The sequence below is a fragment of the Falco biarmicus genome, chromosome 8 (assembly GCF_023638135.1).
Source record: "Falco biarmicus isolate bFalBia1 chromosome 8, bFalBia1.pri, whole genome shotgun sequence".
In the NCBI taxonomy this organism is placed as follows: domain Eukaryota; kingdom Metazoa; phylum Chordata; class Aves; order Falconiformes; family Falconidae; genus Falco; species Falco biarmicus.
The window spans coordinates 2,208,086-2,232,677 of record NC_079295.1 but is presented as its reverse complement, the minus strand read 5'-3'; the positions used below and the strand labels follow the sequence as shown (position 1 = coordinate 2,232,677).

General features: G+C 45.9%; 1 protein-coding gene across 3 annotated transcripts in view; it reads left to right on the top strand.

Moving 5' to 3' along the window:
- Window positions 1–24,592, top strand: part of PLCL1 (phospholipase C like 1 (inactive)) — a 228,960-nt gene that overhangs the window by 116,997 nt on the left and 87,371 nt on the right. The window contains exon 1 of one of the 3 annotated variants that reach the window (XM_056349482.1): window positions 15,221–15,448. The exons of the other annotated variants lie outside the window; for them this stretch is intronic. Within the exon in view, the coding sequence (XP_056205457.1) occupies window positions 15,428–15,448 (21 nt within the window). The 5' untranslated portion in view covers window positions 15,221–15,427. Of the gene's footprint in view, window positions 1–15,220; window positions 15,449–24,592 lie in introns of those variants that run through there. 3 annotated transcript variants of the gene reach the window in all.

Genomic DNA, 24,592 nt, shown 5'->3' with positions numbered 1-24,592 from the left:
ATGCACAGGCATTTAGTGTGTGAAGTGTCTCTTCAGAGCCCAACAGAATGGTTCAGTTGTCACTGATGCGAGATGCCTGTGGTCTGCAAGTTGGAGTTTTAGCAGAGGACCGTTGGACTGTGCCCTGTGGTGTTTGTTCTGAGAGCAACTAAAAGGCCTTACGTTGAATTTTAGTCTGGAAGAAGAGTTATAAAGATGTACTGATTATTTTAAGAGGGTTTTGTGCTTTGCTGATTCTGGGCTGATTGGAGAAGCCACTCTGAACTAGAACCACCCATGTCCTCGTGGACTTGCGCATGCCTCGCAGTGGGCTGTTCTGCCAGGGTGATGACTTCTGTACCAGGGGATGAGAAGTCCTCAAAAGGGAAGTTTTGTTGCCTGATTTAATGTCTTTATTGGAGAATCTTTCCCTGGTAAAACCAGGAAGTTTTCAGTCTCTATAGAGCTGAGCAAGCGGCAGATTTGCTCCCGCTTCACTCTGGAAGTTAAAGGCTGTTTCTGGGGAAGCATTAACTTTTAGAAGAGCAGGCAGCCCACTGAATCACAAGATGATGAATGCACAAGTACTTTACTGAGTTGGGGCTTAAATAGCCCTGACTTGGAAACCAAGGTACGTTGGCTCTCTTACCTACAGTTGCTGCAGCCTGGTGATTATGAATTTGCAAAGCTGAGGCTTCTGCCTGAATGGCAAGAAAATTGCGAGAGCTTTCAGCATCCTATCAATCTCTGAACACTGGCAAGGAAATGTCTTGTCTTTTGCACTGCCCTCTGCTGAGTCCACAGTAATTTTTATGACATTACTGCCAACATTTAAGCCTTTCTCACCAGGAAAATGTATAGACAGATGTGTTATAAGGCACTTGATGTTCTCCCAGCTGTCATGGCCTTCTTCACCACCAGGGAGCTGAAGTCCTGCAAAGAGTATAAGCAGTAGTGTAGCTAAAAATGCTGACAACTTGATGATAGTAAGAATCTCTCTTTCAATTCTATATTGCAGATCAGAGTTAACCGAAGGAGAAGAATCTGGCCTAATCTCTCTGATAGTAACAGGAAGTTTTTCCTGACAGGGACCATTTCGGCCACGTGTATCTGTCGCGAATGGTGCAGGTACTTCCAGTGAACAGAGATACATCTGGGCTGCTGCTCCACCTTTACCTGGCAGCCCAGGTATCTACCATCTTTGGCTATTGTTGGGCTCTGCTAGTTAGTTCAGTGACAGTAATGCTGGAAAAACTTGCGTGTGGAGCTGAGGGGTGGCATGGTGATGGGGAACCCGAGTGGCTTTTGAAGAACCATCTCTGCATGGCTCAGCTGATAGAGCAGTGCTGTAGTTACAGGGACTTTTATTGTATAAACCAGTCAGGTTGTCTTCATACCCTTTAAGGAGCAGCTGCTGAACTCATCCTGTATCTGCCTCAGGGATCTCGGCTGCAAGGTGTTTGTATAGTGTTCATGGGTCATTCCAGCCCCTCTCTCACTGTGGTGGCAGGTTAAAACTCTGTGAAATGTTCTTCTGTGCAGTGCTTTTGCACGTAAGCAATGCTGAGCATTTTGCAGACATGAAAAGCTAAAGCAGGTGAGGGGAATGGTCTTGAGCATTCATGAGTTGAGGTTAAAAAGGGCCCACAGGAGATTTTGTATGTTAAACTGCAGTCACTTCCATGGAAAATGGGGAGAGCCAGGCTGTGTAACTGTGGGCCAGTGGATGTGGAAAAGTCAGAGGAGTATCAAGTGGGGTGCAGAGAGGAACAAAGAGAGTTAAGTGCTTGCTGGTGAGTTATTTCCGAATATGTGTAAGATCTAAGGAAAAGGGTGGTACCAACAATGTGATGGGGAGGCAAGGGGAGATAAAAAAACCTCTCAAGCCTTTGTTGAAATGGTACCGCGCTGTGGAAAACCAAAGGTTTCTTATCTTCTTACTTAGTTAAAATATGTAGTTGTTCAAAATTCACACCGTCACTGGAGGGTGAGTCATAAGATAATTGCAGTTGATCCACAGGATGGCTAGCATTTTAATATAAGAAAAGGATTCTGGTATCCTTTAAAAATGCTGCTTTCCAGTACACTGAAATGTACAACTCGCACAGTGTGGCCAGCCTTCCAACAGTAACGAGGAATATGTACTTCTCATATAAACGTGTGGGGACCATTTGAAGGCAGCTGTCCTTTGGCATTGCATCTCCCTGGGTGGGCTCCCTGCCATGAACAGAGGCAGTGCAGTTCCCCCAAGGAGCAAGGGGCAGGGAGCAGCACAAAAAGGAGCAGCAATTTCTGTAGTGACTACTTGTTCTGAAAAGCTTTTCCCACCTACATGCTAAAGTAAAAATAGCTCACTCTTCTACTGAGCACGGTAGCGTCTGCCTGCCGCAGATAGACAGTGCCAGCATCTGAATTATTGTGAATGCTCGTTTGTTGGGCTGGAAGAATAATTTAGAATGTTCTTAACGTACATAATGTAAATATGGAGGAACGTTTGTGGATGATCAGGAGAGTACAGGACTGCTAGGGGTGACAGTTTGAAAAATGTGGCTTTGTGTAGGGGTTTACTGAGGTTCTGGAGCCAAGCTCTGTTTGTAATAAACTGCAAAGTGAAAAGCTCAGGAAAGGGCGAATGTGAAGCGTTTAGCATCGGGATGCTTTGTCAGTGATTAATGGAACTTGGCTACTTTTGCTGCTTGGCAGTTCTACTTCTGCGCAGTGCCTGTTATCCTGTGGACCATCTATAATCACACTGTCTGTAGCCATTTGGACCCACAGCACAAACCAGGACAGAGCAAACAATTCTGGTGGCCTGCTGGTTGGTCAGCTTTTTAATTGAGTACGTATTCACTGTGACAAAGCAGCAGACATTTTCAGCAGTTTTATATGACTTAAAAAGGCATATTTTTGGAGGTGCAACATCCTTTTGGACGGTTATTAATCACTGCATGGATCTTGGATGAAATGAGTTTTTTGGAGTTCAGCTGCATCCCCCTGAAGGTCACCATTTATTTATTGTTATCCTGAAGCTTGTCTCCATTGGTAGCCTGGTGTCAGTCCTGGCGTAAATACGGGGAACTGCAGTGGCTTCATTCAAGTAGGGCAAGCCTCCAGGGAAGCGTTTTGAAGAAGCCTGCAGCAGGACACGTGAGCTGCAGGGTGCTTGCCATGGCTGTGGCTGTAGGAGCATGCTGGCTGCACAAGGAGGATGTGCTTGGGTGCTGGCCGAGAGCAGCAAGAAAACTTGTGGAGGCCTGAAAGCTTGGCTGCACCGCTGGGGGGGCACAGGCTCACCATGCCGAGGGACCTGCCTACCCTTCTTCGGTAAAGGGAGGAGCGCACTGGCTACGAGCTGGCTGGGGAGGCTTTGGATGAAGCAGCAGGGAGCCTGACAGGAGCAACAGTCAGCAGGAGCCACAGCAATGTCACCTGCCAGAAATTTATATCCCTGGGGAATAGGGATTCCCCAGCAATGTTGATGGGGTGGTCCCACACTTCCACATCCCCAGCCAGTCATGGGGGCTTTCCTGAGTTTCGTCATTATCATTTAGTCTTTGCCAGTCATGACTGGTAAGTACAGGTGAAGCCCGATTTTGCCATCCTTTCTTGACAAATTTCCAGGTTGTAAAAGAATTGCTCTTTTCTCAGGATTTCTGGCCATGGTTACCAAAAGCAGTGGCAGTGTGTGGAGGACCACTCGGTTTTCACGCTCCTGCTTGAAACAAAAGCCACATTTTTAGCAGGTGTGCGTCTGTGGAAACAGCTGTATTTGTGCTAGGAGAGAACACTTTTCCTCCTTGCCTGCTTCCCCCAGCAAAGCACTCTGCGGCTCTGCCAGCTAGGCTCCTCGTGCCACCTCTGGAGCTTGTGGGGATGCTTCTGCTGTCAAGGGGAGCAGGAGGGTGGCTGGGAACCAAACTTGTCACTGTTGGTTGTTTTCCTAGTATGTGCCGGAGTAAGTCCCTCTGCAAGTTTGGGGCTTCTTGTTTTCTGTGGCTTTGAAAACTTTGTGTTTCCTCTGGACTACAGAAGGCATGTGTAATGAGGAAAACCAGAGGAGAAAAAATTAACTGCCCATCATGCTACCTTGCAAGATGGCTGATCAGTCATGCTTATGTTGAGAGCACCTGGAACTGGAGAGGACAGGCATCCACATCTCCCAACACACCTCAGCCCCAGCTGGGTGACCAAAACCATCAGCATTGCATTGTCCTTGCCAAACAGCAGAGTGTTGTCCAGGTGCTGGAGGTGGACGGCTGGTGTCTCGGGCATTGCAGTCCTTTAGGGGAAGTTTGTGTCTGTCATGCCCACCCTGTGTCTGTCTTACTTGCCTGGGAGCTACATTTTGCATTCTCCTTATTTGACATGTATAATGACAGAGTTCAAATAGCATCTCAGATAATTAGCTGTGAATGCATAATGTAAAGCCACTGCTATGACTATGGGAAAGTGCCTTGCCCTTGCTTAATTTCATAGGTGAAAGGCAACATATTAAACTCAGCATGGTGAAATCAACGTCGTTGTTTTAGTTGACGTTCATATGAATCTTCCTCAGAACTTGCTCTGCTGTCATCTGCTGGTTTGTACCATAGTGGTTATAGTAGATGTTGGTACAAAAGGAATAGCAGATCAAAGTCCCGGTTAGGGCTCGGTGGTTCCAGCTCCTGCCTGTAGTGGTCTGAATGTCAGTAATGGCAACAGATGTGTCGGCATGCATAAATGGCAAAGGACCATCATGCAGCGTGGAATGGTTTGTCTAGGAGTGTGCGCTGGCATAGTGCCAGGTGTATGCGGGGTGTCTGTGCGTGGGGCACTGGGGTGGTGGAGCCCAAAGGTGAGGCTACGGGCTCTGCTGACCGCCTGCGGGGCAGCTTGGCGAGCATGGCCTCCTCTGGCCCTGGCGACCAAAGGGTTTCCTGTGGCATCATTTGGTTTGCAATGAAGGTGTTACTGTTTGTTCAGCGATGCAAGACGGTGAGAAAATACTCCTGTGTTTTGTTTCTAAGCTGATTAAAAATGTGTGGGAGAGGCTATTCCCTGCTGATTTTGGCAGTTCCAGAAATAACTGTGATTGAAATCTGCATGGCTTTCATGTTGCCTCTTTGAGGTTTGGTTGTCTCAAGCAGTGGAGTGCCAGGGTGTAAGCCTGACTGAATACGAATAGCTGTGCTTTCCAACCACGGTGGCATGTCTCCTTTCTGAAGAGACACACAGCTATTATACAACATAGCGCTTCACTTGCGTTTTTTCAAGCCAGGTTTATTTTTGCTCCTAAGCTCTGGACATGTGAAGTCCTCTTGGCTGGTCTACCAGCTTAGAGGTAGCAGTTTAATTTGCTTCCATTTGAGTCAAAAGCCATCCCGACCTCAGTGGGAAGGGGATGCTGTTCTGTACAGCTTTGTACGTCAGTGGGATAAATACAACATTTAGGCACTTGCGGACTGTACAAATCCTATCACTTTTCTTTATGACTGAACAACATGCTTGTTCTTTGATTCAGGGCCGCAGTAGCTGAAATAGCATTTATTGTATTTAGAAGGAGCTGTGCTGTCTTCATCAGCAATAACAAGTTACCATTTACTGCTCTAGGCAGCAATTTTCTCATTAGGTGTTTTAATGAACACAGAAAGGTTTAAATTTATTCTTATTTCCAGCATTCTTGTGGTAAGTGCAGCTTCTAGGTATACGAGAACCATGGCTTCTAGAGCAGGTTTTGGATTTGAATGTAGGCTGCATTAATGAGTGGAGGAAATGCAATACCAGGCTCATCAGCTGAACTAAAATACCATGTAGACCAAATGGAAAAGGTCTTTATTTCTAAAGCTTCTTAAAAAAAAAGTTGCGTAGCTAAGCACTATTGTGGGGATTTGTGGTTAACAGAGTGATTACAGTATCAGAACAGACTTGGCATCTGCTCTGCTGCCATGCTAAAAAAAATGCTGTTGGCTGTTGCCTCACCATGCCTGCAGGAGAGATCTTTTGGGGATGTGCTTTAGGTCATAGGGAAGACCCCTTCCTATTGTTTTCCACAAATTTAGCTCCTTTCCATTTAAGTTCAATTTAAGGAAGTTGTCTCCCATATTTTTGTTAAAAATCTTCCTTTCTTTCCGTATTCGGTCTTTCCCTGTCTTCCATATTGGAGCTGGAACTAAAGGAGAAATTTTTCTGAGGCAAATTAATGGAAATCCCTTAAATGTTGAGATTTCCTGAAGAATAAATTGCTGTCTTCCAACCCCCTGGTGTTTTTCATGCCCCTGAGCCAGAGGGGAGGTGTCAGGCTTCCCCAGATGACACCCCCAGAAGGAGCTATGGGAGGGACCTCCACAGCACTGTCCCTTCGCCTGTGATTTTGGGGTGTTTTTTTTTTTTTTGTACCAGGCAGATTCTTGTGTAGTTTAACCCAGTTAGTGGCTGGTTGTCCTTTCCCCTGGCTCACTCGCTGCAGCCCTTTGGTAGCCAGCTTTGTCCTCTAGCAACACTGCAATTCTCCTTCCACTTTTCCAGTTCTGCCTTCTCTGACTGCTGCTCCTTTGCTTCCCTCCCACCACTGTGGGACCTGGGCACTGCTGAGGTGGACGTGGGAGGGTGGAGGTGTAGGGTTAGATACCTGATGTGCTTATGGGCTGTAGCAGGGAGTGGGATTTCATGACTCAAGGGAACCTGTCGAGGCTCTGTGTTAACATCACCCAATGTGTGGGGAGAAACACTGAAGAAAGTGCCCTGAAGATTAATTTCTTTTCACCCGTGTACAGTATCTGTTAATCTTTTTTTTTTTCCGGAAAAAACTGAGCTACATTGTGTTGACCAGAACGTAACTCTGTGGTGTTTTGTACAGGTTAGTCTTCATACAGTCTTTGTTTGTGGTCTGATGTTCCAGTACTGTTGTCTGCTGTGCCATGTGATGGGACTAGTGATGTTGAATTATTTTGGTTCTCCCAACTGAAACGTGTGCTTTTTCTTAATCTTTGTTTAAACACCTCGGTGCCTAATGCAACTTACTCTTAATCAGCCAGCTTCATTCCGTTACTCTTAATCCAACTCAAATGCTTTTGAACACTGCAATTTCGCTTCATTTCTGCAAGAGACGAACAGATTGCTCTTACTGCTTGTCAGCTGGGTAAACTGAAAACATAGATCACATCGACCCTCTGCACTCCAGCGAGGGCTTCCCTGGCCTTTCAGTACAGCATCAAACTTGTCCTGGTTTGCGAAGGTGTGTGCAACTTCATTCTGTCCTACCTCTGCTCACATGCCTCCTCGGTGCTTCTGTCTCTGCACCACTGTCATCCACCAGAGCAAGAGCCATCCCTGTGCCACTTCTGCCATCAGGAAGGTGATTTCTGTGTCACAGAGAACTTGATTGCAAACTGTGTTGTCTATGCGGCAGTGCTTAACCATAATGTGCCAACTTCCCTGCTGCACCAGGAACAGCAGGGAGAGCAGAGGGCTGCGGTCCCCCAGTTTGCATCCCTCTGGCTGCTGTGTCCCTGATGCCTGCCTGATGTCTGCCGGGCTGCATGGGCATGAGTGGCCTTTGTCCTTTGTGATCTTCACTGCTGAGACCCAAGTCAGCCACAGTTTGGCCAAAATGAGCTTTGAGACTTGATTGCTGAAGCAGTGCCGTAGCTCTGCCGGGGCACGGCTTGCTTTCAGTGCAGAGCTGCTGACATCAGGGTGTTGCAGGTTGATTGGGGAAGAGATTGGTCCTTTCTGTGTTTGGCATCTGTAATTTTTCATGTGTATCAAATAAAAATAAAGGTTGCTGACAGCAAAAGGAGGTGGACCAGCAAAGAGTGGCTTTATTGCAATTTCACACCCTTTCTTTTTCCTGATTCAGAGTGGTGGAAGGAAGGAAGGGGAGGTTGCATGGCTTTATTTCTGCTGAAGAGTAATAGGAACATTGCAGGCAATGGCTGCTAAACACAGGGGTCACACTTCAGGTATAACCTTGGTACTTTCATATTGCTAAGCATTTTCCTGTAGCAATTTCAACACCAATGTACCCAGAATTAGTAATGTATATTCATTTCCTGTTGTTTTTTACAGAATACGTTCTAAAAGGTCTGATACTGTACTTGTGAAACGTCTAATACAGCACCATAAAAAAGTATGGCCATCCCTTCTGTTGCCACTCGCTCACCGTGGCGAGGGGGGCTCATTTAATCAGCATTGCTCAGGAGCCTGATGGTGTAATGGGCCTTCAAGGGTAATACTGTCATTATTTATTCTAAATTTTTGTGGGTTTTTTAGGAGGGGGAGGCGATAGTCAGTGAACAGGAGCCTCATTATGCCTCTGGTAATGAAAACTCAGTGATACTTAGTAAGTGAAAACAGAGGGGTTTAGAAGAGGTGCAGATAATGAGAATTCACCTTTTCAAGAGACCACATCAGAAATAAAGTTAGTGTCACCACTGCTGCTTCACAGGTCCTACTGAGGAAGACATACCTCAAGGATGTCCTGAAATCCACTGCGAATCTCCCATGGGTTTCAGTGAGGTCAGAGCCACACCTCAGTGCTAATGGAAATTTCTACCATAATCAGGTGTGCGATTTGTGAGTCATCTTTAAAGACAAGGTTCAGTCTTAGCTGTTTGTCACCATTCCTGCCTTTGCTGTGGTTGCAGAGGGTGGCTGGATCAGAACTGAGCTCTGTAGATTCAGATAATTGCTATGTTTCCAGCTTATTTGCCTGAAGTCTTTTTCTTTAGGCCAGAAGAAAGCATCAGGTACCTGTCAACTGCAGAATTGCTTACTGGTAGCTATTTAATAGCAAAACAAATTTTTGTTTACCAAGTGGTACCATAGAGAGCATTGCTATAAAAAGCAAACATGTTTTAAATCATTCCTCTCTGTTGACATGGGCTTTTGTTTCCTTCCAGCAGCTGCCTGAGCAGAGGCTCTCAGCCTTGGTGGCTGGTTAGGGCTGCAGGTATGAATTATCTTCGGGCTGTTCAAGTAAGAACTGGCTTTGCAGGTTGCTCTTGGGAGTGTGATACCCAAAGGAGCCTCCTTAGCAGGAATAGGTGAGGTGCTATGTTGGTTCTTAGGCAGATGCATGGCTTTAATGGGTTATTAAAAGTGGTTTGAAAGGCTTCAACTGAGGGAGGGAGAGGGGAAACATGATAGCACATCTTGAGGGTGGAGAGGTTGCTGCAGCATGATACCTTTCTTGTGGTGTGCAGGAGACAAAGGACATCAGCAGTATTAACCTCCCCTTTTTTGCCTTATGGAGCTCTCCTTTAGCCAAAGGTATTAAAGCTTCTATAGATAAAGCCTCTGTGAGGCCCTAATAGGTGACGATTTGTGTGGGTAGCTGCGCGGAGGAACAGAGATGTTTCTGTAGTTTAAGGTGACCATGTAACAATAAGCTGGGAGGACAGTGAATATGGAGCAAAACCTGTGACACCAAATTGTGTCTGTCTCTGCAGCCAGGTTTATTTCAGGGGGGTCTTGCTGCCGCTGGCTGTGAGTACAAAGCACAGTCACCATTTGTTTTCAGAGAATTTCTAGGTTACATTCAACTTTCAGAGTCACTTACACATTCAGCGTGTCTGAACTGTGGTGTTTCTTGGCTGTTGTCAAAGGTCTGTTTTTTCTAGAGCCTCAAAACACTTCTAAATCTCTCAAGGTTTTCGTCCTCTTTTAAGATATCTGTGCTCTGCTTTCAACCAGAGGGGAACCAGTTTTCATGGCTTCTGCTGTGCAGCAATCAGTTTTGGTATCGGAGAGGCTTGGAGGTTGCTGTGCTGTGAGGGATGACTCTCATTATTTCAAAACAATGTCAGGGAAAATTTAGGAATGCTGAAAGAAGCAAAGAAATACTGGCAGTCTTCCCTATGGCAAAAATTAGAAACCAGTCCACTGGCATTTCAGAAATGTCAGCTTCATGTTACAACTAGAATGTGTGGTGTTTTTTTTTCTTTTGCATATGCTGAAAATCAGATACTTAACCTCAAATGAAATTTGGAAGAAATTCTTTACTTGGGCATCAATCACCATGCTACCTCAGATACGGCTTATAAATTAGAAGAAATGCTTTATGCCAGAGTGTAATTATCTCATGCTTCTGAACATGTTGACCATAGGATGGACAAATTTTGAATTGTTCTGTAGTCTTAAGTATGTGAGCAGAGTCTGAAGTCAAATCTAATGTTAGCTGAACCAGTTTTTTTTAAACAAGTTCTGAAGTGTTGTACAACCTTGGTAAACCACTTAAAAAGGAGTTTTAGAATATGAAAATGTGAAAATTTGGCTCTGTGAATAAGGGACCTGATTTCTTAAGCCTCTCAGTATTTGCAGCTCCAGCTGTGGACTGTGGTTTCAATATGGGCTTATAATATAAACTAAGATGCATGGCTTTGGCTTTCCAGATGTGAACATGTCCATCTTAAATCTTTTTCCACATTTGTGTAAAAACAAAGCAAACCTCACCTAAAACTAATTTTGGTGGGTTTTTTTTTTGTTGTTCTGTTGGTTTTTCCTTTCCCCAAAGCTGCAGTATGCTATGTAATGGACTGCCTGGTTTACCTACATGTAAGTTCTCCAGAAGCTGAGTTAGGCAAGTATTTGTAGTCGTGGTGTTCCTTGTTAACTGAAACAGGGGTTTTGTTCCTTTCTATTTCTAAACGGATGGGGTCAAAAGACTAATTTCCTGCCAGGAGGTCGCATGAATGAGCATGGGAGAAGAAGCTTTTTCTAGTCTTCCTTTTTTCCTCAGTGTGTGTGTTTATCTGTTTTAGTAGCAGCCCAATAAACAGATCATTTTCCTCATCTGCTCAAGATACAAGTTGTAGCTGTCTGGGAGGTCTCATCCATCCCAGCCCTGGTGCAGAGCCTGGTGCTGGCAGCTGCCTATCTGAGAGCACAGCTGGCTGGATGCTGGTGACCCTGAAGACAAGACACCTGTTAATGTGCTGAGAGCTGCACTTACCTTGTATTTATTCTGTGCGCTGCCACGTCTGGGTTTGCCTGCAACTAAGCCCTCTGTGGTGGCTGGTGCTTATGACCCTTTGTCTGTCTTTCATAGCAGACACTTGGCTAAATTTACACAAACTTTTCTTACTCATCCGTTAACCTCTCAGGAAGTTCCTACAGATCTAAACTAGAAAAAAAAAAACAAAAAAAACCCCACATACAAAATGAGCGGCGTTTAGCTAACCAACACCTCCATGCAAGATTTTACACCAAGCACACTTCCCCAGAAATCATGTATTTGCAAGCAATGAAATTCTTGGAAAGAAATACTAATGGCGTACTAACCACAGGAAGCTCTGTGTGTGTGTGTGTGTGCCTTGAAAAGTGAGAACAGTCTTTCTATAAATCTTCCTTTCCTTGGAAATTAAAACCATTTTAATGCCTCACAACTTGAGCTCAAGCAGAATTTAAGTAGGTGAATGTGTTCTCAGAGACGGCAGCGGTGAGAAGGAATAAAAGAGCAAGGGAGATGAATCTGTGAAGTGTAGTTCTGAGCAAATGGAGACTCAAGGAATGGATGCCAACCCCGTTAACATAAAGAAAAGCTTTTCTTTCTTTCTTCTACAAATGCATCCTGGAGGGCACTTGCAGTGAACAAGAGGAACCTGCAACCATGGTAGCACCCAAGGAGACTGCTGTAGCCTAGAGAAAACACTAGGTTGTTGGTTTCTGTAAGAATAAAAATGGAGGGAGAATATGCCACGGGAGCAGGGGGGAAGAAACCCAAACTATATTTAAGTGAAGTGTTCCCCCCCAAATTAATTTTCAATTTCTTAAGTTTTGGGTTCAAGACTACTTTAATACTTCATATTCTGCCCTTGAGAAGGAGGCTAGCAGAGCAAGTTCACTTTAGTAACTAAACATCTGGAAAATGATCCTATGAATAGATAGTTTAAGGGTAGTACAATGACATCAAGCAGTGTAGCTATTGGCAAGAATTGGCTAAAATAATTTTAAAACTTATGCTGCTTGGAAGGAGAAAGCCCTGATTCATGTGGTATCTCTGTTGTCCGCCATGTGGATGTGGAGTAGAAGGACACACGTGGTAGAAGATTCAGACTGAGGGACTTCTGCTTTCATCCTGCTGCAGCAGCATAAGGAGAGGAAGGGGAGCAGCAGCCGCCTGCCCAGGTGGAAGCCCTCGAGGGCAGGAGCCCAGATGAGAGGGTGGGAGAAGGGGCCTCCTTCCAGGTAGCTAGAGGAGCAACGTGAGCGAGCTGAGCTCTGGAGGGAACTGCAGTTTCTTCTTTCTGGCTCCAAAGAAGGTTTCTTTGACATAAGGGCTGAAGATATGCATAGGAGGGGAAAACGTGATCCTAAGCAGAAATGCCTTGAATCTTTATTTTCCATGAGATATTGAGTGAAGGTCAGAGGTTCTGGGAAGAAATGTCCAGCGTTTTGACCATTTGTGGGCTTCTGTTTCATTTCCTGTTTGATTACTAAGGGATTTGCAGTTAGGAGATGCATATTCCAGCTCATTTTGTGACTCTAGACCCTTGGTGCTGGAGGTAGGCTCTGTTTACAGAGCTGCAGTTGACCTTTTCTGAATAAAGTAAAAGCACTGGAAATTTATTTCTGGCTTAATAGAGTTCAGGATGACCCATCTATAATATAGAGTCACTTGAGTAGCCCAAGCTGTAGTAGTAGCTGTCATTTTTCAGCTTCCAGCAGACATGTTCTTTTGAGAAGGGTTTTTGAGGGAAGCTGGGCCTATATAATCTCTTACAACAACAAAAAACCTGACCAAAAAAACCCAGCAAACCATGACTTGCAAAGTTTACACTTCAAACCCGAGTGCCCTGATGTGGGAGGGGTTGGGGACAGATGTCAGGTTTGCATCCTCCTCTAGCCTGTGTGCAGGTGTCCAGGACCTGTAGCTCCCACTCCTGGGCCGAGAGCACCCTTCTCACAAGGCTGTAGTGTCCTTCCCAAGGAAGGGCCCTGGGGTGGAGGTCTTAAAGGTATTTTCCAGCCTAAACAATTTATGACTTTATGTCTTGTTCCTTTGCAAAATGAGGAACTAGAGTAAGGTCCTTGAGAAGATGTGCTGCCTCCACGGTGCTGGCCCTGCCCTGTGTGGTCAAAACTGCATTTATAGATAGCATCAGCCGTGTCTCAGCAGAGTTTGCAGATGTGCCCTGTGAGCGCTGAAGGTCCCTGCTGTGTTTTGAACTAAGGGGACCGCAGCAGTAAGGGAGACGCATCCCAGAGCATCTGCGTGGGGAAGAAGGTCACGGCTGTGCTAACCAAAGCAGACCCTTTGGCAGGGTGGAGGAAGGCCCATGTGAAGCTGCAGGGTCCCTGGTGGAGTGCTGGTGGCTCCTGTCCAGCGGCCAGCGCTACAGAAGCGTGCTGGGCAGTGCTCCTGCCCGGAGCCCCAGCTCACAGAGTGCCCTCAGGCCTCCCTGCCCCTGGCCCCGGGGGGGCTGAGGTAGCAGGCTCTTTTTGATGTTGGCTCCTTGGGCAGGCCCTCTTCCAGTGCAACCCTAATGAAATTTGTCAGGGACGTTTTCCTCCTGTGTGGCTCTTTCTTTTTTAACAGTGTGTGCCAGAAAGTAGTTTGCGGTAAAGACAACCAGTTTGCTGTTTTGGTTGATGCTGTCTTCCCAGCTCTCCTGTTCCCTCCGTGCTGGTCAGAGGTACAAGAAACTGGCCAGTTTGAACAGCATTCAGAGAGTGGACTTTAGGTTTCTGTAACTGGTAGGGATTACCTCTTTAGCAAATTATCAAGAAATGGGTGTATAGTTCATTGAGATATTTGAGTGCCCCTTCCCTGAAATGTTCCTAAACAAAAAAAAAAAAATTTGTAGAAAGTTGTAAAAATAATAGTAAGTCACCTGGCAGGAATTATTTGTTAGAGGAATGCGAGTGGTGGATTTTATTATGCTAGAAGAAAACAAATAATTTTGACTGTCATGGGCTTTCTGAGGCTGCTGCTGCCCTTGCATCTTAGGGTGTGTTTTTTTTTAGCAAAACTCCTGAGAGTTAAGTGTGAACAGAGTAATTTTCATGCAAACTATGAAATAAAGGACTTGAAAACATGTTTTTAACTGACTTTTTTTCCACTTCAAAGTATTTGTGTTGTATGCTGGTCAGATCTATGAAGAGTTGCAGCAGCTTAGAGACAACATTTTCTCAATGCATTTTTAATTGCAAACTCTCAAAATTATATGTACTTTTTTTTAAAGGAAAGGAACCTTTCATTTCAAGGTGTATGCAAAGACTTTGTGTGGATAGTTAAATAATCTGAAGTCCCCTGGAATTTCTTTCCTAGTGACATTTTGCTCTAACAACTTTCCACATTTTAGAGAAAAATGATGTGTTGCCTGCAGATGAACAATCTCTTTCCGCTCCCATTAAATTCTATGTGGAGGTGTGAATATATATAATTAGAGACTTGGGGACGGGCTGTGAAACAGAAAATGAGAGAGGAAGACTTTTACGCTTCCAAAACCATCTCTGTGTCATCTGCTAATTAAATCGACCTTCTTGTTCATGGAATGTTTTGTGGCTGTGGTAGCACTGCAGCAGCTCCAGATCAGCACGGGCCAGAAACAGCTTAGAGGGAAGCCTCTGCTTTTGGCTCTCGCAGGAATGGAGTGCTGAAAGATGCATGATTCAGGAGTTGCTGTGGCTGGTTTCAGCGAATCTGAAATATATTAACTATAATAAGAATATTAATAACACTGTGGTTCTTCCCAGAAGGTGCAGCTGAAGATGAGGTGCATGCCAAAGCAGGCGATGGTGTTAGGCAGAGGCTAGGGTACACCAGCTCTTGGTTATTGTGGGGTGAGGCCAAATCCATTGGGCCCCACGTGTGCAGCTCAGCAGGAGTTACTTTTATAAGTGTTTGCCCGCAGACTCTGTTAATCTTAAGCATACTTCTGCTGGTTTGAAATTAACAGACAAAATAAAACTCAAATGGCTACTTGACAGTTGAGAAAGGCTCCTCTGTTGTATTTTTAATTGTTTGTGTAGACTCCTGCTGGAAGCTGATGCTTTCTGTTATGCATTGTTTTGAAATAAACTTTAATAATCTGACCTCAGGGCCCAGATGTTGTACTTAACTGTTGTGTGGTAGAAGCCTGAATCAGATTGAGAGATTAAAGTTGCTTTACAGAGAACAAAATTCAGAATTACAATCTGTAAAGAACTTAGCAGTAAATGCAAAACCAGGTGTAAATATACTGGGGCACTGTGCAGGGGTATAGTAAGCAGCAGTTACAATGGAGATGCTGTAGATAGGAGTATGTAGCTGCTTTATCTTGCGGTTCTCTTGAGACTCTTGGTACAGTAACAGAAACCTCAGACTGCGCTAAAGGGAGAAGGGGTTCTTTGGGACTACGCAGCAAATATTTTCAGTGCCTTCGAGGTGTTAAGCTATCATCTATTCAGCTTGGAAAAACAAACTGAAAGTTTTTGAAGAGGTTCCTGTAATCCCTTCTTGGGGAAGATGGGGATGCTGACATGACAGATGACCATCCCTGAAGCTTGGGTGGGTCATGGCTGTCCTTGGAGGAAGGCAGCATTATTATTGTGGCAGAGTCTCCATCTGTTCTCACTTTTCAGCTGTGTCTTCTGGCTTCTTCGTTGCATTATTGACAAAGTGTAACAGGGCCTGTCGCTACTGCTTGTCTTGTGCTCCCTTGTCCCTCAAAGCGGTGTTTGCAAGGAGCAGAGGACATCTCCCAGTCTGATGGACCTCCGCAGTCAGTCTGGGTGGAGTCTCTAAATGGCATGGGAATGACTGTTTAGTTGTGTGACAACTAAATGCTTTATTTTTATAATCACTCATTTACATTTGCATTGCAGTTTGTGTCTGTGTCCCTGCCGCAGCAGGAAGCACACTTACCCTGTAGGAATGGTCGGGTGCTGGGAGGATGGGAGTGGGGGGGCAGGGGGGGAGCACAGGGCGACCCTGGCTGTGCCCTTCTCCATTCTGGCTGTGGCCTTCCCATGCCTCCCGCCTGGGCTCCATGGCCTCCCCATCAGGACCAATTTACAGCCTTCTCCACTGAGCGGAGGAAGGCAGAAATTAATCCAGAGGGGAAATTGTTCTGCCTGAGTGGGCAAGTAGAAGGAAACTGTCTCACTGACTGTGTTGCTTTAATCTCTCTTTCTGCACTACCTGGAGTGCAGAGCTCTTCATCTGACCCACCGTCAGGGCTGGCAGGGGGCCCAGCAGGATCTCTGCTAGCTTGGGCTGAAGGATATACTGGCTTTTGCCAGCTGCCTTCCCCTTGGCACATCTCCCCGTGAGCAGAACCAAGAGCAGGGTGTCTCGGTGCGTGCAGCTGGATGCAGCCCTGGGAAGCCTGGCAGCAGCTGTTACCTGAGAGCTGCACGCCGGCACGGTCAGGCTCCTGCTTCTCCTGCTGGTCTTTGAAGGCCCTGTGCACTCCACAGCAGATGGGTGGGAGCGATGCCCGCGTTTCCCGGAGGTGCAATCCTGGGGGCCGAGCGCTGCCTTCCCCTCGTCGCACACTGGCGGTACGCCTGGTGAAACTCCGCTTTGCATGTGGGCTGCGTTTAGTCCCCCATGGAGAGGGATGCGCATGCTTGTCTGCCTTCCGCCTCCCGTGCTCTCCCTGCAATTGCTCCCTCATCGCCGCTGAGCTGCAGCCCTCGGGCTGGGCTGGCCGTCACTCTGGCGGGGTGTTCCTGCTGCGGCACCACTAGGTGCCGAGGTCTCCATCCCTGCCTTAGCCCCACTGGGCTGACAGGCTCCCTACTCCTTCCCTTGTCTCTTCAAGGCATGGGAAGAGGCTTGGATGTCCTTTCTTAAAATATTCACCTTGTTGTCCTTGACCGTAAGCCCTTATTTGCAGCGTGTGCCTAAGCTGTACCTCTTGATCTCCACGTGTGGCTGGGTAAAGGCCTTCTGTCCACCAAAGAGACTGGCTGTGGGCGCACTCAGCGTGCTGAAGATACTGAGGTTTAGTTTGTAATAGAACAGGTGGTGCACAAAAAGATTAAAATGGCCTAATGGAAAATCAATTATGGGTCAATGATCATAGCCAAATTCGTGATTTAATCCTTTGCATTTTGTATCTTGCAAATGAATACAAAAATTTGCATGTAGCAATCAGTTTAAAAGGAGATACTGAACAACCTAGTACAAATGTTAAATTTAGCATGAACAGCATCTAGGGAGACTGCTGTGAACGGTCACGTTAAACACCCTCCTGCTGGGATGAGCCGCCCGCAGCGCGAGGGCCTGAGCTGCGCAGCTGTATGGCAGGGGACCTCGCTCCCACAGCCACAGCACTGAGCGCGGGGCGGCGTCCCTGGGAAAGCTGAGGACACGCACCCTTCGTCAACTCCTGGTGGGTTTGTGACTCTTCCCGCAGAAACCTTGAACCCTTTGTTTAGAGTACATCAGTGGGAAGCTTAAAGGCACTTGAAACTGCTTCCCACCCACTTTCCATTTTTGTTGCTGGTGAGAATTACAGATGAATCGAGCCTGATAAGATTAGTTGATTTAGTGCACATCTTGAGTTCATTTTGCAATTAAATATACTTTCATTTTTCACAAATTGTTTTCCAGTTCAATTTAAAAATTACTCCCAGATAACATGGGAAATGTCTTAAACCCTCCACCCCGTTCAACAAAGAGTGCACGTGTGGTAATGTGGACAAGGAAACTACCGCTATGATTAGGCTTTTTCTCAAAGTATGTAATTTATTGTTACTGCTCTAAGTAATTTGTATTTATTATTAATGCAGTATTTATTTTTAATTATTATTAACACAGTTACTCTGTGTTGATAGCCTAACTGATGAGCTAATGTGTTTTCTTAGTACCTTTTAAATTTTCCTTCTCAGTGAGATTCACACACACACACATCCCCACACCCCCAACAGGAATAATGCAAGCAATATTCACAGTTAACCCTTTAGGCCAACTGTTGCCACTTTTTATTCATACGGTACCTACCCAGTGCTGTCCAACATCTCGTTGTGATATGGATGCTGCCATCACACAAGTATTTACTAACCACTAATTAAAGCAGTAAGCAATAGGAAAGAAAATTTTAAGCAGACTCAGTTGGCATTTGTAAGGGTAACTAGCTGTTTTTGTTTCCTGCTGCTCCTGTAGCTGCATGTTAGCTAGCTTGCACACCAGTGTGTTCTGCCAGAGGTTGTTTGTTTCTCCCATGCTGATGTCTTGTCACTCTGTGCTTAATGTTATGTTTCTGAAGGCAGGGCTATAAATTCATTTTGAATTGGACAGCTCTAGCAGACAAAAACCCCACGTGTAAACAGTGGTCCATAGATGGGTGAAGATTTGGGGTTTGAACATTGACAAGTATTTGTTTGCAGTTTTGTTTTTAATTTAATAAAACCAAAACAGAACAGGGTTGAGCGTCATGCCTCTGAAAAGGAGACAAGTTTCAGCACAGGTGGGTTACTTGGGACACAGGAGGTTCCCAACCTGAGGAAGCAAAATCTCTCAGATTAGCCCTAAAACCTGCTGGGCTGCCACTGGGGAGGGCTGGCAGTGCGCAGCTGGGGGATGTGCGATCTTGGTGTCTTAAGAGCACATCTGTGCTAACCAAGTCATGCGTTTTTTTCATATCAAGGGTTTGCCGGTCCATCCTCACACCAGTGTGCTGAGCTGTGCGCTCACGTGAGGGACTGGTGTGGTTTTGTCAGCTTTTGCACCAAGACGCTGGCAGGCAGGTTAGCATGCAGCGCTGGGGCTCACCCCTGGCTGGAATCTGGCATATGCCATTTCTGCGATGCTTCCCTTCCCCTTTCTGCATGGAGCAGTGAAGTCACACATTGAAATCCATTTTGTATTACTGTCAAATTTTTGTAGGAGCCAAGGGCTCATTAAAAACAGAATACTCCATCCCCATACAGCACCCCCCCAAAATCCTTAGAGGCCTCAGAAACATAAAGGTGAGATTTGCATGGGACCTGTTCAGCATCAGCTTGACTTACACAATGCAAAGAGGGTGTTCATGTGCCGGTACCGCTGATTAGGGAGTTGCTTTGGTAGGTGGGTTTTCCTTACTGCCGAGATAATGTGTATCACGAAGGTTGCAGAGGGGTTCTGTGGTTGGCCCTGGAAGCCCAGGTGTGAGCGCCGACCTTTCCAGTGGTGACCTGTTGATTGCCAACACACTGTTAACTGTGAGCGCTCTGGCAAAAAGTGCCTGTGAGGCAGCAGCAGTCCTGCTGCGGTCCCCGGAGGGGAGCAGATCAACCGTGGTTTCTAGCAGCGGCCACTACAGCGGCGTTACATTGCGGTGGTTTGCCCAACCCTGTACCTGTAGACCCGGAGGGAACCTGCCTGTGAAAGGGGAATGGCACAGGCCTGTGCCTGAGTCCTGGGCTGCCGTGTCTCACTCTTTCATCTTTTTTCTTAGTATTTTTATAGAAGAGAAGGACTTGCCAGAAACATCTTCCCTACAAAGGGGACTTGTGAGGAACATTATGTGCTTTCAAATAAGGCATAAAATGTACTGACTGATCATTTTCTGTCCTCATTAAGTCTCTCAGAGGTGAGTTCAAGGGAAAGAATAAAGATGGGAAGAGCTTGGAAATGAGGTCTCTTTAGAAAGAAAAAAAAAAAAAAAGAGAACTCAAGAATACTGAAAAAAGCCGAAACGCAGTGGCTTGAGAGGTGGAAGACAGACTCAATTACCATAATGTTGTGCAGCTGTATTATTACCACATGTATCATTTTAGTTTTACTATCAGATATCTAATGTATGTGGGTAGCCAGTGTTCTCTTTTTGTTTGTTCGAAGTATTTCATATGTGTGATTCAGCAGAAGATGTAGTTCCCAGTTGTTACAACAAAACAGAGGTTGACAGAGCCAAAACACCCATCAGTGTTTGCACACACTACAAATTTAATGACAGATACAGAGTAAAAATAGAGTTTTTTTCCTGTAATAAAGGGAAGAAAAAGCAACCAAACTCATACCTTGAATCTGTAACTACAGTTTAAGAAAAAAAACCAACCTGTAATAGCAATCCACTTCAAGTAATTAGTTGTTTGGACTTTTATCTAAATTTGCATAAAATGTGAAAGGTGAGTAATTTTCTGTTGTTCCTAGATACACATGTGAGATTATTTCTGTATCGCGTACCTGGAAGTGACGGGGCTGCACAGAAGAGCATCTTTCTGGCTTCTAGCATGCAGGAAGGCATCTGTAGCCAGCAAGCTCCTGGCTTCTCTGGTGTCCCAGAGGTTCAGAGCTGAAGCTCTGAAACTCAGTTTTTCACCATACGGGGTACCCTGCTGTGGGGCCCAGGGTGTTGCATGAGATTTGGGTCTTGGAGGTTAAGTGACATTGTTCCCTGTTTGAGGTGAGGTTTGTTTTCTGGATTTGAGCTCGTGGTGAGACCGGCAGAAATAGCCTTAATGCATGGCTGTATATCGTCAGTACGTGTTTCCCATTCACCTGACAGATGAAGCTACACTGGTGGAGTTTAGTGAACTAATGTATTAATCATGCATTATCCTGTGATGTAGTCCTTACAAGAAAGAGAAGTACATAAATCTATAAACTGCATGAAAGAGGGAAGGTGAGGGAAAGCACTCGGATTATTCTGCTGGTTTTCCAGCGGTGCGCTCTTTGCTATTTTATTCTTCCCTAGTAATGTTAAATTTAAAGAAATATCCTTTGTTAAAAAAATTCTTCTTCCATTAGCAGTTTCTTATGTTTGCTGGTGTTTCGGAAGACATGTAAGATAATCATAATTTTTGAGTTTAGGGGTAAACAGTTTACTTTCTCCTAGTGTATTGTCTATGTTTTGACAGATGCGCTGTACATTCATTTCACTGTTCCTTCTTGCTTAGGATTTTCACAGAGCAAGAGGGGAAAAAAGAAAATGGGGTAAAACATCCTTTATAATGTTTGCTGTTGGGGGGGAATAAAAGAAGGATTCAGTATAAAAAGCCCTGATTAGGTGCATACTGTTGCACGAGCAATTTGGTTTTAGTTGATGGTTTCCATGAGGAGGTATCTCCAGTACTTCTCAGGTTTTGCAGGGAGAAGGCAGCGGTTAACGTGCCAGTCCTCGGGGCCTGGGAAGCAGGAGGACTGTGCGCCGCTTTCCACCTGGTCTGCTGAGTGCATGCAGACATTCGGAGATGAGTTTAGGTTACGCGCGTCCCTGAGATTGTCTCAACCATGGCTGGGATGAGAACAAGACTTGGCCACCTCCAGGACCCAGAAGGAATTTAAGATGATGCACAGTCAACGTTTGCTCGCTTGCTCTTTATCAAGCCCAGTTCTCCCTAATCTTGACAATGGCACCTTGAAATAACAGGTTACAGGTTAGGCCCACTCAGCAGTGGTGTTTTTTCTTTGTCAGTCAGCATTGGGGAGGTGAGGGTCAATTGGATCGATCCTTAAGCTCTGTGTGCAGTGAAAGGTCTACACCTTCCTTTGTCTTCCTCCTCTCAGTAGGCCTGTGGGTCAGTGTCTGTGTTAGGGGGCAGTGGGACTTTTTATGAGGGGAGAGCAGTGGTGTTAGGGCAGAGTGGGAAGGTGAATGCCACCCGACGCCTGGCTCCTTGCTGCATGTTCTTTGTTTGGACTTAGCAGTTTGGTCTGTGGGATGTCTGCATGCGAATGTACACTGGAAGGTGTACGCCAGAACCCATTTGCATTGGGAAGGCAATTACAGGTTGAACACCCTAATTTTTTCGTATGCTTTGTTGTGGATATGCGCAGAACAACACTTACTGCTTTTACATAGGCTGCTTTTTGATTACAGTAAGTGTCTCGACGTTTCTTGGGGCTCAAGAGCTAAGCAATTTTAAACAGTGGTTAAAATCACAGCCGAAACTATTTAACTTGTGGATTGTGATATGGCCTCTCCACGATCTTTGTCTTCTCGCCTAGTTTTATCCATTGCAGCGTGGCAGACGAAGGGCTGATGTGCGCTGTGCTGTCTTTGTCTCGGCCCTGAGGATGCTGACTTCCTCTCTTATGTTTCAGGAGGTCATTAGTGCTGATGAGATTAGAGGTTCATAAATTTAGGTCCAAGTCATTATTCCTAATTTAATCAATGCATTTGAAAATGTTTCCTCTAATAAAACTGTAATGACTTTATGCGATTTGTCATGCTTATCAAAAACATGGTTTTAACATTTTCATATTTAGAGGCACTGAGCTTCTGGAGAGGAGTATACATTAGTACATCAGTGCGGGGCCAATTTCCTGCCTCTCCGTCTCTCTCTCCGGTAAATCAGAATAACCTAGTCAGGGTAATCACAGTGATGTACAGCCAGCATGGCACTGGAGTCAGGCCTCCACAAACAACTTAAAATCCTGGGAGAGGTCCCTTGTGTGAGCAGGATTGCTTTTCTGCCACCGCCGTCATCGTTCAGCTGTGTGCTTTGCCTCCATATGAAATAGACTATTAGTGGGCTTATGATAAAGGAGAAAATAACCATCTATAATGTAGAGGTTTGACTGGAGAAATGGCTTTTATGTTGCAAGGGGAATGAAATAGATAGCCCCCCACAGTGGGAACTGAATTACTGAGGTGAGAGCAGCAGTGGTACAGCAGAGCTGGTGTTTGTTCACAGGCTTTTGAATAAAATTAATGCAAATGCTTAGTTTTCAGGAATGCTTGCAGAATGTGTTAGGACTACTATTTCATTCAAATTACCTCTGTTTTTAAACAGTCTGCTGTACACATTTGGGTTCAGGCAGGTGAGGAAGGAGCAGGGACATGAACTTACTGCGTGCCTGGCGTATTAGCTGGCTGTTTGCACACACAGCCCCCGGTTGAACACGCAGCCACTGCTGTTTCATGTGCTGCTCCCCCAGCTCTGCTTCTGCGGGGCGAGGCAGGGATGGAAATTGCGTGAGTGATTTTGGCCTTGCAGGTGATGAACTGATGCAAAGAGGCAGAATTTGACTGTGCTTAGGGTCAGGTGAGGGGTCAGTGGGAGGGCTGATATTTTTATTAGCTTTCAGGGGTCTTGCTCAGTGTCCAAAAAGCAGGGCAGAGGAGATGCCGAGGTGGATGCAGTCATGACAGAGGGGCTGGTGCCAGGCAGTATCTGCAATGCTAGCAGAGAGATGTCTGTCAGCTCGTTGGGATTCCCTGCTTGGACTTTGGTGGTGGTGGTGCTCCTTTGCCTCTTCCAGAGAGGAAGAGCCTACCTGTACGGCAACGCCTGGGATATAAATGACTGAGCCCTCCTGCTCTAAGCCACTTGCTCCTTCTCAGGCAACAGCCCAAAAGCAGCATGTGGGTGAAAACAAGAAGAGAGGGTTTTGTCTGTGTTATAGCAGCGTGGCGGCAGCAGCACGATGGCTGGTGTACCGCAGCGTAACTGGCAAATTGCAGTAGGCAGATGGCAGGTCTCACACTAAAAGAGAGGATGTGTAAACGACCAAAGATAGGTTTTAGCAGTCTTTTTCTAAGCCAGAAGTTTGTCACTGTATGAGCTCTCAGTCTAAACATCCCTGTGAAATTTCAAGCCTGAAGTCTACTACTGGTTTATTAAATGGTTTTGGCCACTGAAATGAATGCTGTGAATCACCGTGTGCATGCCTGAGTGCAGGGTGTCCTGGCTGTCTAGGGCGGGCCAGCCAGGCTGTGCCCGCTGCCTCTGTGCTGGCCGCTGGGCTCCCCCCGGCTGGCCAGCCCCCCTGGGACTGCAGGGGACGAGCAGTAGAGCCGGCCTCCGAAGCAGTTTGGGTCTGACAGCCTAGGGCAGAGCCATCGCTGGTGAAGTGGTGGGATGCTGGGTGTCACTGTGCTGCTGGTGGGTCTCTTGCGGGGGGAGGTCCGCCAGGGCCACGTGCCTCTGCCACTGCCAGAAGGGTTGGTTCATTCTGGCCTTTGGTCTCAAGAATGAGAACTGCTGATTGCCTTCTGCATCTTCCGCCTTTGCTGGGCACAGCTGCGTGCTGCGTGCACCCAGGGGTTAGCGGGGACGTGCCCGTGCTCTGCAGGCAGCTGAAAAGAGCAGGTTGGCTTTTCTTCCATTCCCACCTCTATTCTTTCCTTTTTTTCTTTTTTTCCTGGCTGATCTGTTGTTGTTTTTTTAACAGCGACGCTCAGTTAAAGAGAAGATTTCCTGCACAGCGCAAATTGCCATGTGCAAATATGTAATGTCATTCAGCCCAGTGGAACTGCTGTATCCTGTACGAACAGCAGCGCTGGAGCTGCCCGCTAGTAATACCCATTTTCTTTTTTCAGCCTTTTTAATACTGCAGGGAAATAATTTTCAGTTCCCAGCACCTGACAGGTACAGTGACATTAGATACTTCAGCAGCAAGGAAGGGGTGATAGATGCAGTCACTGAGAACACAGAAACAAATTGTCAGAAAATCAGGCTGCAAGTATTAGTAGCTTGAGCAGCAGATCCTCATCGAGTCGGTAGGAACCCAAAACCAGCTCTGGTGATTAAACTGCCCTCCTTTTATCAATGTCATCAGTGCAGCTCTCCGTAATGTTTGTTGAGAATTAAATGTGCTCCCCCAAGAACAGAGATTTCCTTTTTCAGGTGCTCTTTTAATGAGGATGGAGAGTTGAACTGAGCGAGGTGTCAGAAGCTCTTCAGCTTGTCCACTTCTGAAGTGTGCTGCCCATGCCTGAGAGCCACTTCTACATGGGCCACTGTTTATGACTTTTCTCTTGTATTTAAAATTTCT